This window comes from Tauraco erythrolophus, chromosome 16, assembly GCF_009769465.1.
Source record: "Tauraco erythrolophus isolate bTauEry1 chromosome 16, bTauEry1.pri, whole genome shotgun sequence".
Taxonomy (NCBI): domain Eukaryota; kingdom Metazoa; phylum Chordata; class Aves; order Musophagiformes; family Musophagidae; genus Tauraco; species Tauraco erythrolophus.
Genome location: NC_141480.1, coordinates 19102544 through 19115740, shown reverse-complemented (window position 1 = coordinate 19115740; position 13197 = coordinate 19102544). Strand labels below are relative to the sequence as shown.

Sequence of the window (13197 nt, the reverse complement as noted above, 5' to 3'; positions counted from 1 at the left end):
AGGGCAGAGATATGGAGCAGGACCCACACTCGTGGGACCTGGGGGCTCAGCACCTACAGCCCCTGTCTCCATGAGGTGCTGTGCCAGTGCCAGTGTCCCAGGGTGGCACAGGGTGGGCACACTCGGCGGGGAAGGGTGATCCGTTTCTTTGCCCATCACACCCAGAGCTGGAGCTGTGTCGTGGCAGTGCCAGCTGGGAGCACACGGCCCGTGGATGTGCCATCTGACAATGAGGTCTGTGGGGGACAGTGTCTGGGAAGGGGGAGAGGGAGGGGAAGGGGAAGGGGAAGGGGAAGGGGAAGGGGAAGGGGAAAGGGGAAGGGGAAGGGGAAGGGGAAGGGGAAGGGGAAGGGGAAGGGGAAGGGGAAGGGGAAGGGGAAGGGGAAGGGGAAGGGGAAGGCTCATTCCCAGCGCAGGGCAGTGGCAGGTCAGCAAACCCACCGTGCCACTGCCAGCCCAGCTGACAGCACATCACTGCCAGAGGCCCCAGAGGTCACCAGGTCATGCTGCTGCTGTGGCTCTCAGCCCCACTGACCCCCATCCCCTTCCCTGGCATTTTCCAGTCTCCCACGGGGCAGCACAGCCCCCTCCACCCACCATGGGAACAAGGTTCCATCCTTGGAACCATGTTTCTGGCACACAGCAAGTGGGGACTGGAGGGGTCCTGGGGCAGATGCAGCCCCCAGGCACAGCTCACTGGAAGCCTCATCTCCATGACTCGGTAGAGGAGGTGGGCTGCATGCTTTCAGCCTCCATCCTGGGCAAAACAGGGTCCTGCACCCCCCCATGGGGGTCATGCTTTACACCCCAGTGTGTGGGTCACATCACACGTGTGCCTCAGTGAGTGTCAGTGTTTTCCCTCTCCACCATGAGCACTGGTTGTACTGGCTCAGCCTGAGCCCCCCAGCCCCAAATTCCACCTGGGTGCAGGGTGGGGGCTTGGGGTGCCTCTGGGCTCCTTGCTGGCCTCCAGCACCCACAGCACAGGGACAGCCTGAGCCTTCAGCATTGGAGCAGCTGATGCAGTTTTTTCCCTTCCCCTCCCATTGTTGGGGATCTGGACAGCTCCCCCCCCATTGCCCACCCCCCTATTGCCCACCCCCCCCAATTGCCTATTTGAGGTTTGACCCCCCCTCAGTTTGCTGTGAGCCCTGCACTCAGGTCTGCTGCTGTGTCCTGCTGTTAGAACACACCACGTGGGGTGCTTTGCTCCCCTCTCTGCACCCCCATCCCATCCCATCCCACCCCACCCCACCAGGACCCCCAGGGCTGGTCCCCAAACTGGGCAGCAGCGACACTGCTCTGGGTGCAGGGGGAGCCCGGAATGGAAAAGGCATAAATTAAACAGCGTTAACCCTCGGTGCGACGCCTTCGCACCCAATGAACGCAGCATCAATTCAACGCGGCTTCACTCCCCACTGGATTGAATTAGGAGCACTTCAGATTCGGAGTCGGACGCTCCCCTGGGGGGTTGATGTGGTTTCTCTAATACAGTTTAGAAGGTAACGTGGGTTCATCGTCCCGAGGGTCCCCGCTGCTGGGGCTGGCAGGACGCTGTGGGGCTCCGGCACGGCCTCGCTGGGTGCTGCCATCCCACTGCTCCACAAAAAACCCCAAATCCTTCATTTTGAACAGCTCCGTTGGTGTGGGCCAGGCGCTGAGTGTGGAGCAGGGGGGGGTCTCACGGCCCTTCCTGCCGCAGGTGCCCTCCGCGATGTCTTCTCGTGTAGGACAGCGAGCGCTTAATGACATCGCGCAGTAATTACTGCCGTTCTTTTCAGTTGGCTCTAACGAAGTTTCTGTTTCACGCACATCCCGGCCCCCCGCCCTGGGCAGCACCGACCGCTGCCCGGAAGCGACGCTGCCGCTTTCACGGGGAAGGTTTTGATTAAGGCTGAAATTATCCAACGTGTCGGAATCGGCGTATTCCCCTCCGTGTGACACCCCTGGCCGCCCGCTCGTGGGATCCCGGGGTCCGGCACCCAGCAAGCCGGAGGCTCTGGTGCTGCTTCGCTGAGAGCAACAGGCCCCAGAGCTGGTGCTGCTCCCGGGCCGGGCTCCGTCCGAGCTCCCCGGGCTTTGGGGATCGCTCAAAATAGGGAACGCGCAGATTTAAAAAGCACCGTCCCGCCCCGACGTGCACAATTAAACCGCTCCGTCTGAATTCACCCGCTCGACTGCCGGAGCCCGTTTACAAAAAGGGAACACCGGAATCCAGCCCGGGCGTAGGAGCACATCCCTGCGGAGCCAACGCCTCTCACACCCGAGGACACCAAATCCTCCCTCGGCTTTGGGAAGACGGGGTGTTGCTTTCCCCGCTGCCACCACCGCCGCGTTCCCAAACGGAGTGATGAAATCAGTTCCAGCCGTTAAGGAATTCCCTCTCCCCTGCAAACCCAAGGCGGTTCTCGGAGGAGGAGCGGTTCCGAGGACACGGGCAAGTTGGGAATTTTGGCCTCTGGGTTCTCAAAGCAGCTGCTCATTGGGCAGAACCGTCTTCTCAGCTGGTGCCTGCTTGATGCTCCAAGTTTGTAGCATAAACCAAACCAACGTTTATTTAAAAGCTAAAGACATATAAATGTGTCTGGACATCCTTTTTTTTTTTTCCCCAAGCTCATTAATAGCTGGCGTTTTCGGGGGAGAAATGTCCGTAATTTTGTCGAGAGCCCTGAACAGCCCACGGAAGGCGGCTTTTAAGGCAATCATACTAATACCGGGAGAAAAAATACGTATCATACTGTATAAAAGCAGTTAGATGAGCTGTGGATCTCGGTTTCTATCTAATTACTATTTAATTAACCCCGCAGGTGAGCGGAAGCAGCACAGCCCACCCTCCAGGCAGCCGCCTCTTCAGGTGCTCGAGGCTGCTGAAAACGCGTCTGTAATTCAGCTGTTTATCACCTGTGCTCACGAGGCCAAAAACGCTCGAAAACATCATAAACTTGGCAAAAACATCCCAAGAACTGTTTAGCTTAATTCCGATCGGCGTTTCGGTAGCACGGCGGCAATAACCTCGATACTGTAAATCAGCAGCTGATCAAGACAAATAAAATGACGCCGTAACACCGCCAAGGCTCGGCTCGAGAATTCAGAAGCCGTTTAAAACATGAAGTACGGAGCAGGCTGCTTTCCATGGGCTTTCCAGAAACAGCAAACCCGACTCTGACCCGCACAAGCGCTCCTTCTCCGACACTGGCCTTTATTGGTACGTGTAAACCACACTGAAATCCATAAAATTTAAATTAGACAGCGAAATTATACCTTGGAGCTACAGTTATGGCAAATAACGTGCAGGCTAAATTGCAGCCTGAGCAAACACTGTTTGCCGGGCGCCTCTGGAAGCCCGAGGCGGGATGCGGAGCGATTATGAGAAATGAGTACAAAGCCGATTTGCATCTGAATGCCGGGAGCGGGAGCGGGGAGCCCGCTGCATTCACAGCACCACAATACGCCGGCTGGTAAAAGCAACTTTATTAGTGTCCCGCAGCAAAATACATCGGTAATTTGGAACCAGGCATTAAAATTCCCCGTCCGGTGTCACACACAAGTAATCGGCCGCCTCTGTGATCGCACGTTTTACTGGATTTGCTCTGGGCACTTCCCCAGCGGAGACGCGGGCGAGACCCCTTCCGGAAAGGCCGGCGCGGCGGCCGAGCGACCCGCGGGTGGGTGGGATGCATGGAAAGGAGCCGGCAGGGAAATGACCCCACCACATGCCACCCAGCACGGCCCCAAACACGGCCCCCTCCAGAACCCAGCCCCGGCCGGGGGTGTCGTTTCTCCGGATGTTTTCCGGTTGCGGTCACGCCGGCGCCCGCTGTGCTTTCATACTGCCAAGAGCGTACAGAGCTTGTTCCCTCCTCACCCCAACAGCAGGAACACGCCAATAACATACAATGCTTTAATTAATCTTTTTTTTTTTTTTTTGAGTGAAAAGACCTAATTTTCCTCTCCTGATCACAATGCAAACCCGCAGTCTCCGAGTAGCATGATTCAACGGTCAGTGTTAACTGTTAGTGTTACTGTAAAATCCTCTTTGGTTATCGGGAATTTTATTCGAAGCGAGATTCTACAACACGATTCCCAGCTAGAAATACTCCCCTGAAATCTAAAAGCAAATCTAAATCAACACACTCCCGCAGGCTGAAGCTCTATCGATAGGACTTATAAATTTGAGTATTTCCCCAGGTGATCTAAACAAAGTTATCAAAATTATATTAAGTAAATACATTTCGAGGAATAGTAAACTTTTGCAAAATCCTTAGAATATTAAAAGTAGAGTTCTGGAAGTAGCAGTAGTGGGCTAGAGGAAAAAAAAAAAAAAAAATAACCAAGACAGAGACTTCTCTTTAAATACTCTCCATCGCCTTGAATTCACTGAGAGCCTGCACCGGGTTAACGTGCTTCTTCTGCGACGCCCGCTTGATTTTAGTTTGGGTTTCGTCTTGCTTCTCCCTCTTGACCAGGGGTTTCTTCTCCGGAGCCTTCATCTTCCAGGAGACGGCGGGCAGGTTGAGCGAAGCCATGCCCTGGGACTTCTGGTACTTGGTCGAGGCCACGTAGGACGCCTTCACGGTCTGCACCACCGCGTTCATCAGGTTTTTGGCTGCTTGGATAAGGGACATGGCGCTGTCCACCTGCCAACGGGAGCACAGCGGCGTTACACTCCGTAAAACCCACACCCATGCAGTATCCCAGAAAACACGATGGTCTTGGGGTGTAAAAGCACCCCAAAACTGATTTTTCTAGGGTTTTTTTTGTTAAATTTGAGGTTCCAAATTCAAGGTGTTATTTTTCTTGGGACACTAAGTGGGAAAAACCTGATTTGTGCCACTAAAAAAAAAAAAAAAAAGCACAATGTTTACCCCTGATCTAAGCCTCTTCCATATTAATGGCCATGGAAGAGATTTGTATGCTGCTGTTTGCTTTTGTGACTAAGCTTTAACAGTGGCTTATTCTCTAATGAAATTAATAAAGCTCTAGTAATATCTTAATCACTGATAATAAATATTTAAATCAGCCCAGAATATTAAGTTGTACGGGAAAGGAACACAACTGGATCTTCAGCCAGGCCCGGAGCCCCTTCCCAGGTGGTTCCTGATTTTCAAGAGCATTAAAGTGAGCAAAAAAAAAAAAAAGCATTTGCCAAAGCTTTAGTGCACGGCAGAGATGAGGAGCCAAAACTGGGGCAGGGTGGAAGAGAGGGGGGAGGACGACCGAGGGGACCTCAGCTGGGACCCCACTCCTCCAGGTGCCAGTGCCCTGCTCTGGCTGGTGAACACCAAACGCTCTGGGCAGGGCTTCAGCACCTCTGCTGAGCTTACACAAGAGCTACGTGCTTGAATTCCAGCACTGGAGACATCTAAGGAAGGTTTTGGGAAAAACCTTGAAGCTGTTGCTCATCTAGCAGCCCAATCAATCCAGGAGGTTGGCCGCTTTGCCTTCCCTTCCTCACGCTGCGTTTCAAGGGCCACAACGGCAGAGCTGATCTGTGCCCTCCGGCAAACCCGCGGCACCCGCTTTCCTCGCCCCAGCCACCACGCTGGAAACGCTTTCGTTGCCTTTGCCTGTCTCCACGAATCTTGCCAGCAGGAAGAACATAAAAGGCAATGAAAGCAAGGAGGTGCTTTCCTAAATGAATTGTCAGATCGCTCAGGGTGCAAGCTCTTACTGCTGTCGTTACAGTTCTGCTTTCCCCAAATTTCTGTGGTAGATGGATGGGGGAGGATGCTAACGCTGAAGAGAACGTTACTTTTAGACAGGTGAAGTCCCTGGACTGGCAGAAGGCTCCATCTGATAATCTGACAGAAGCTTAACACTGCTACTGGCAATATTCAGTCCCATTGGACGGACTGGTGGAGAACAGATAGAACCAGGAGATGAGCCTGCAGATGCCAGCCTGTCCCCGTCCCTGATTCATGGCAGAAGGGTGAGTAAATTCGGAATAACTGCAGGAAAACCCTGGAGTACGTATTATTGCATAATGACACATCTACTTCTTTGGCAGCACAGTGCCTTTGGCCTCCCAGCGAACAGGCCCTCGCACGCCGCCGGGACGCACAGCGACGTTTCACCACGTCTCATCGCTCGGCTCCGCCGGGCTGGGAACCGGAGCGCGTGGGACCGGCGGCGGTCGGAGGGGCAGCAGAGCAGCCCCTGAGCTTACGGCAGCACAGCCCACCGCCACGCTGCTCCTGCAGACCTCCCGCCGCTGCCGCTGTCCCCAAGTGCTCCTTCTGCCATCCTACCTTGCTTGCAGCAGGAAAAGGAAAAAAAAAAAAAAAAGATGTGCTAATAAGTTTAAGCATTTGAAATACCTAAATGGCAGAAGGTGGCAAGTTGTTTTCCATTTGCTTTTGAGGATTCCGATAGAAATATTGGACTATCAGTCATTTCTGTCCCTCCTGCAAACCTCCTACCTCAGTCATGACATGGATGGGCAAAAACATTCCCGTCTAGGGCAAGGAAGAACATGCCAGAAGAACTGAAGAATTTAGCTCTGCTTCCCTCCCTGCAAATATCCATCATATAGATTCCTCTCAGGAGGAAGCGTTTCCTGAACTACAGTGAAAAAATTATTTGCTAAGTAATGGGTGGGAGGAGGAAGCCTACGGCAGATCCCAGCTGTCATGAAACAGAGCAGCCACGAAAGATCCCTGCGCTCTCCAGGGCACAGCTCTTTGGAAACGTTAACGTCTCCGGAGCACTGCAGGACCCCAGCATGTTCCAAGGCTGTGCAGGGACATGGGGTAGGTTTAGCTACACCGATTAAAGTGATTTAACCTCACTGAGAGTGAAAAACAGTCTGGAAAAACAGTAGATTACACAAAAGTAAAGTGAACACTCCAAAAATCTCCTGTCTACATTCTGTAACGTTTAGCACAAAAGCTTAGCTTGGAACAACTGTTACCCCTGGAAGAAAAGCCCCCATGAACCAGACGTGCCATGGTCGTACGTACCCCAGACACAACCAGCTCTCCTCCGAGGTTCTGGACTTCAGCCTTCACTTTGCTGCAGATATTCAGCTGATGGCAGTACAGGGCGATGCGCTGCAGGTAGGCCAGGAGGTCCTGCTTGCACGCAGAATCGGGGCACTGGGAAAAAAAAACAAAGGTGAACTTTTGCTTTGCAATCACAAAAACTAGAACAGAAATCGTTCAGGGAGAAGAGAGACAACTCCGTTGTGTAGTAACTCCAGAAATCGTTCCCTTTTCTGCTGAGCTTTGGTTCTCAAAGGACCCCCGAGCAGTACGTGGGCACCACTAAATGCACATGAAAAACTAAACGTGGGCTGTCAGGACACGGGGCAGCCGCTGGACAAAATCACCGGGGCTCCTTTCGGCGGCACAGCCACCCCTTGGCTCCCTGTGAGGTGGAGGAGGAGGAGGTGGAGGAGGAGGAAGGCTACCTAACCTTTCCAGAGCAGGTTTGTTAACTACAAAAGGTGCTTCCTGTCCACTGAGCAGGACGCAGCAGCAATGATTTGATATCCAAGAGCTCAAGTTGCAACTAGCAGATGTTCCCAAATCCAGCTTCAATTTCCAACCTGAAGTATTTTAAGCCAGGAAACGATAAACCCGACGGTTACTCAATTATATCCAGCAAGGCTGATATTTTCCTGACTTCTGCTCCATTTCTTAGCAGTGTGGAAACCAGATTCCTCACCAGGCATGAAATAAAATTTTTCAAGTGCCCACTGAAGCGCTCAGCTGTAAGATAAAAGCAACTTTTGCAGCTTTGCAATGGAAAGATGACGTGGGTACCGGAGAGCGCAGCGCAGTTTGGAAGGCTGTTTTCTCGGACGGAAGCGAAGGGCCATCCCTGGCTTCAGGGAGCCGAGCGGCGAGATGATGAATGAGCCCGTCTCCCGCTGGATTTCCAAACAAGAGGAGCCCTGCTGAGGGGCAGCCACAGTCCAAGACAAAAGCAAGCACAAGACAAAAAGGCTACGGGAAGCTTTTTACCTCCCATGCCAGTCCTGCGGCATCTTTAACAACGGCGGCCAGCTCGGTGCCAGGCGTCGCTTCTCCGAAGAACAACAGGCCACCCCAGATCCACTGGCACGCTCGGGTGGTATGAAGACTGAACCCCACGAACTCTTTGCCCACTCTTTGCCCATCAGACTTCCACGCTGCCACTGAATAAACCCAAGGACACGTGTGCCATGGTTGTGCCCCGTGCAGAGCACCAGCGGGGCACCGAGGGCTGCCTGCACCCCCACGGCGGGCACCAAACATCTCATGACGGGCTGTTGGCCAGCTCTGGCCTCCAGACACCACTGGATGTGCTGCGAGCAGTGCCCAGGACAGCAGATGTTAAACCAGCCTGGATATATTCACGATGGCAGGAGCTGTTGCGATAGGAACACCAGGGATCTAATAACCATCCGACGGGTCATGCTCTGGTAGACCAAAGGCAAACTCTGCAGCGATCTCCATCCTTCCTAGAGGGCTGCACCCCATCCAGAAACTCCTTCAATCTCCAGCATCCAGGGTCTTGCTACACAATCCCCAGTCATGAAACACCGGCCTTCCAGCACCCCATACACACAAAACCCAAATGCTTTTCCCTGACCCCGCAGCGTAGCTCGACCTGATGGCAAGCAGGGCACACCGCCCACCACTCCTGCCCTCCAGGCAGGGCACATCTGCCCCACCAGTCGCTTGTCCTGCAGAAGCCCAAAGGTTTCCTGGATAGGAAAGGCACAAAAGGAGAGTGCACCAGAACAGACCGCCGCGTCGCACACGGTGCCACGTTCACATGGAGCGTTTGCTTCCCACACCAGTAACTGATCTGCCATAGGAGCCGTTTAGCTCACACAGGAAGGTGAGTGCAGCTGATACCTACATTTGTTTTTTCCAAGGCCAGAACAAGCAGGGCTTTCAAGCCAAAGTGGTGTTTCAGCACAGCAGGGAGAAAACAGCTGCGCTACACGTTGTGTATAGAGATGCGACTGACTAATCTGGTGGCCTTCTATGATGAGGTCACAGCACTGATGGACAGGGGAAGAGCAACTGACATTGTCTGCCTGGACTTATCCAAAGCATTTGATACTGTCCCACACAACATCCTTGTCTCTAAACTGGAAAGACATGGTTTTGATGGATGGACCACTCGGTGGATAAGGAATTGGCTGGATGGTCACACTCAAAGAGTTGTGGTCAACGGTTCAATGTCCAAGTGGAGGCCAGTGACAAGTGGTGTTCCTCAGGGCTCAGTACTAGGGCCAGTGCTATGTAACATCTTTGTTGGTGACATGGACAGTGGGATCGAGTTGCACCCTCAGCAAGTTTGCAGATGACACCAAGTTGTGTGGTTTTGTGGACATGCTGGAGGGAAGGGATGCCATCCAGAGGGACGTCAACAGGCTGGAGAGGTGGGCCTGTGAGAACCTCATGAAGTTCAACAAGGCCAAGTGCAAGGTCCTGCACGTGGGTCAGGGCAATCCCAAGCACAAGTACAGGCTGGGTGGAAAATGGATTGAGAGCAGCCCTGAGGAAAAGGACTTGGGAGTGCTGGTGGATGAGAAGCTCAACATGAGCCGGCACCGTGCACTGGCAGCCCAGAAAGCCAACCATGTCCTGGGCTGCATCCAAAGCAGCGTGGGCAGCAGGTCGAGGGAGGGGATTCTGCCCCTCTGCTCTGCTCTCCTGAGAGCCCATCTGGAATACTGCCTTCAGCTCTGGAGTCCCCAACACAAGAAGGACATGGAGCTGCTGAAGTGGGTCCAGAGGAGGCCACAGAGATGATCCGAGGGCTGGAGCACCTCTGCTATGGAGACAGGCTGAGAGAGTTGGGGCTGTTCAGCCTGGAGAAGAGAAGGCTCTGGGCTGACCGTATAGCAGCCTTCCAGTACTTAAAGGGGGCCTACAGGAAAGCTGGAGAGGGACTTTTGACAAGGGTGTGTAGTGACAGGACAAGGGGCAATGGCTTTAAACTGAAAGAGGGGAGATTTAGATTAGATCTAAGGAAGAAATTTTTCACTCTGATGGTGGTGAGGCACTGGAACAGGTTTCCCAGAGAAGTTGTGGCTGCCCCATCCCTGGAAGTGTTCCAGGCCAGGTTGGATGAGGCTTTGAGCAACCTGGTGTAGTGGAAGGTGTCCCTGCCCATGGCAGGGGGGTTGGAACTAGATGATTTTTGAGGTCCCTTCCAACACAAACCATTCCATGATTCTATGATTCTATGCCTGCGCACGGCAGGCTGCCGAGCCGAGACATAAAAGCAGGACACGCACGTACACGCAATGCACTAAAACAGCATTTTTGGCAAGCTGGGACAAGCAGATCAGGCTGTGTGACACGGGCTATGGAGATCCGGATGGCTTTATGGGCATCTGACCCCTGCGTGTCCATAAACTAACGGAAATCACCTCCTTCTTCCCAAGGAAAGCCCATGGAAACACTTGAAGCATCTGCAACTCTTACACAGGCACGCTGCTTCCATCAGCGCAGTGAAAACTGTGAATAACAAAGCAGCAAAGCTTGCAGGTTAATTTTTTAGGCTAATCAATATTAGTCAGCAGTACAAGATGTTTCAGAGAAAGTCCACGAATAGCGTTGGCCAAAGAGCTAATGAAAAGCTGGAATTACCATTTTGGAAAACGCTCTCCATCTCCCCAACAGCTCATCTAACAAAGTGAACGAGCGGCACGGCGGCAGATTGAATTGACTGTTGACAAATGCACAATACGGCACGTCAGAAGGACCGCTAAACAATTCCAGGTACTTTATGGGTTGGGAGTTTATGGAAACCATTTAAGGAAAGACACTCTCAAGGCAAGAGGCTGCCGTATGTTTACCGATGGCTGGAGGAGGCAGCGAAACGTTAGTGGGGGAGGCAGTGGAATAGGAAATATTATTCGGTTGTATATATCAACATGACGTGAGCTGGAAAACCACATCCTATACTGCGTGTGCCGTTTCTCCGAGCAGAATAGAGAATTCAGTTCAAAAGACAGATGATGTCTGAATGGAGATGTAACATGAGATAAAAAAGAACATCAACAAAAGGCACTGCGGATGCCTGGATGAGCCCTGTCCTTTCCTATGCAGGAAATGCTCAGGTAAAAAACCAAAAAACCCAAAAGGCAACAATTTCAACACTGATTACGAAAGATTACGGAATTGTATTAGCCTACAACAGCGACAGACACAAAAACCCCGTCTGCAGAGGCAGCTCGGGAGGATTCCCACAACACGGTCACAGCAGATAGCTGCATTGTAGGCAGAAACAAATGGGTGTTGGGGGACACCCCCACCTCCCCACACCCCCCAAAACGAGATGCGGCCACAGACTCAGTGGTGGTTGTTGGCAGAAGCTAAGCTGGCTGCTCCACGTCAAATCCCAGATCCATCCTGGACAGAGCAAATCCGCACACACGTTCACTTCCTACCGCCCCAGCTGAGCCTGCGGAGAAGCAGAATCACCTTTTTCTCCCCTTTTTGCAAAGAAAACAGGCAGGGAAGGACAGAAAAGCTCTCCCATTTGCTTTTCTGGGTGCTCTCCGTGGGTGCTCTTAAGACAGTCCCCAGCCCCACGTGGCGGTGGGTGTAAGCAAGCAACCACATACCTCCCACTCGCTCTCCAGTTTAGGGTAACAATAATTCCCAATAAAATGCCCCCGCCAGCCTGGTGTAACAGCTGGGCTCGACCCCTTGGGTTAAGAAGCTGAAAGCAGGCAGTTAGGGGCAGCGGCCACGGCGGGCAGGCGGCAACGTGTGCCAGTGCCAGCAGCTGTCACCCAGGACAGCCGTCAGCCTCCGCCCGGAGCACGTCCCCGGACCAGCCTCCGCAGCGCACGGATCAGGCTCGACAGCCAGAGCCTGCTGGAATGTTTTTCTGGGAAGCAAGGCAATCCTCACACTTCCCCCCAGCTCCTTTCGGTTTAATGATCGGATGCTGATACAACCTCCCACCTCTATCGAAAAGAAAAAGCAAGAGAATTTTTCTTCTGCTCTGTAAATATTTTGACATTGAAAAAACAATAATAAGACGGAAAATCATCGTCTCGCTGCAAATCATTTTCATTTGTGTTGTACTCACAACTTCTTCACATTTCCCCATTCAAAACAAGCAGACTGCTGCTAGGAGTGAAAGATGGAACACCTTTGGGAAAATCCGCCGGCTGACGGCTAGACACTTCTCACCAGACGTGAAAGCCCTTGGATAATAGCTTTTACGGTTTCAAAGGAAACATGCTGTAAAACTGCCTGGCAGCAGGAGTTAGGAGCTCCTGCCACACTGACACGAGGGGTCATGATTCACCCGGTGTCACCCGGTGAGCAGGCCATAAACCCCCTCCGTTTGTTACGCCCCACATTAGGCAGAGGAAGGCACCCGTGCTCCGCTGGAACGGCTGCGCTCTGCGGCCTCGGCGACTGGCAGATAGTTCTGCAGGAACAGATCACTACAAGTTTCTACAGGGTATGTAAGCGTATCTAATGAAACACGCCAGCTGAAAGTATTAGTTAGAGCACGGAGTCGGGAAAAAAAAGCTATATTCTTGTCAAAATGACTAACTGTAGAGCCCTGCTCATATTTGTCTTCAAACATGGGCTTAATCTTTTACATTTTTAAGGACCTTACTTCTACTAAAAGGAGCCATTTAGTTTTCTTCTGTATTTTGAAATGGCTCAGTGCAAGAAACCATATACCAAGTTTGCATAAAACACGTGAATTAAAGAAAAAAAAAAAAGCATTGTAAACCTTCAGCCCAAGATCCCCCGAGATCTATAACACAAACTGCTCCTTGCTTCGTTTACCCACAGCAGCAACGTGTCTGATTCTGCCAGAAATACTGTTGCCAAAATGCTCCAGCAAGGAGACCCATTTTAAAAAGCACTTTTCAACTCTCCCTCCCCACTGAACGTTTCTCACTGCATCATTAATAAATTCGGGCAAGGACAGCATCATCCGGCTGCAACGTTTGAAGAGAGATCTGCATTACAAAGATCCACTTCCAAAGCGACACGGTTTTATTTAAAACCTTGCGTTGTGAATTGACATTCAGAGAAGGACTGAAAAGGAGGTGACAGCTGTGCAAAATACACTTTAGTCCATGATCTCAGTCTTAACCTACCTGCATTTCAAGGTCCCTCTCGAAGGCAGAGTTGTTATTACTAATGCTGATGTTTCTCTGCAGTTTGGGTGTGGACCGAGACCAAAGGCGCTTTTGCTCGGCCCAACCCAGCTTCC

General features: G+C 52.2%; 1 protein-coding gene across 1 annotated transcript in view; it reads right to left on the bottom strand.

The window, feature by feature from the left end:
* Positions 1 to 3771: 3771 nt before the first annotated feature.
* The window catches only part of CTNNA1 (catenin alpha 1), a 123558-nt gene continuing 114132 nt past the window's right edge, over positions 3772 to 13197 (bottom strand). Inside the window, exons 17-18 of the mRNA XM_086621746.1 lie at positions 6960 to 7094; positions 3772 to 4637 (exon numbers count right to left, since the gene is read on the bottom strand). Coding sequence (XP_086477872.1) covers positions 4350 to 4637; positions 6960 to 7094 — 423 coding nt within the window. The 3' untranslated portion in view covers positions 3772 to 4349. The remainder of the gene's footprint in view (positions 4638 to 6959; positions 7095 to 13197) is intronic.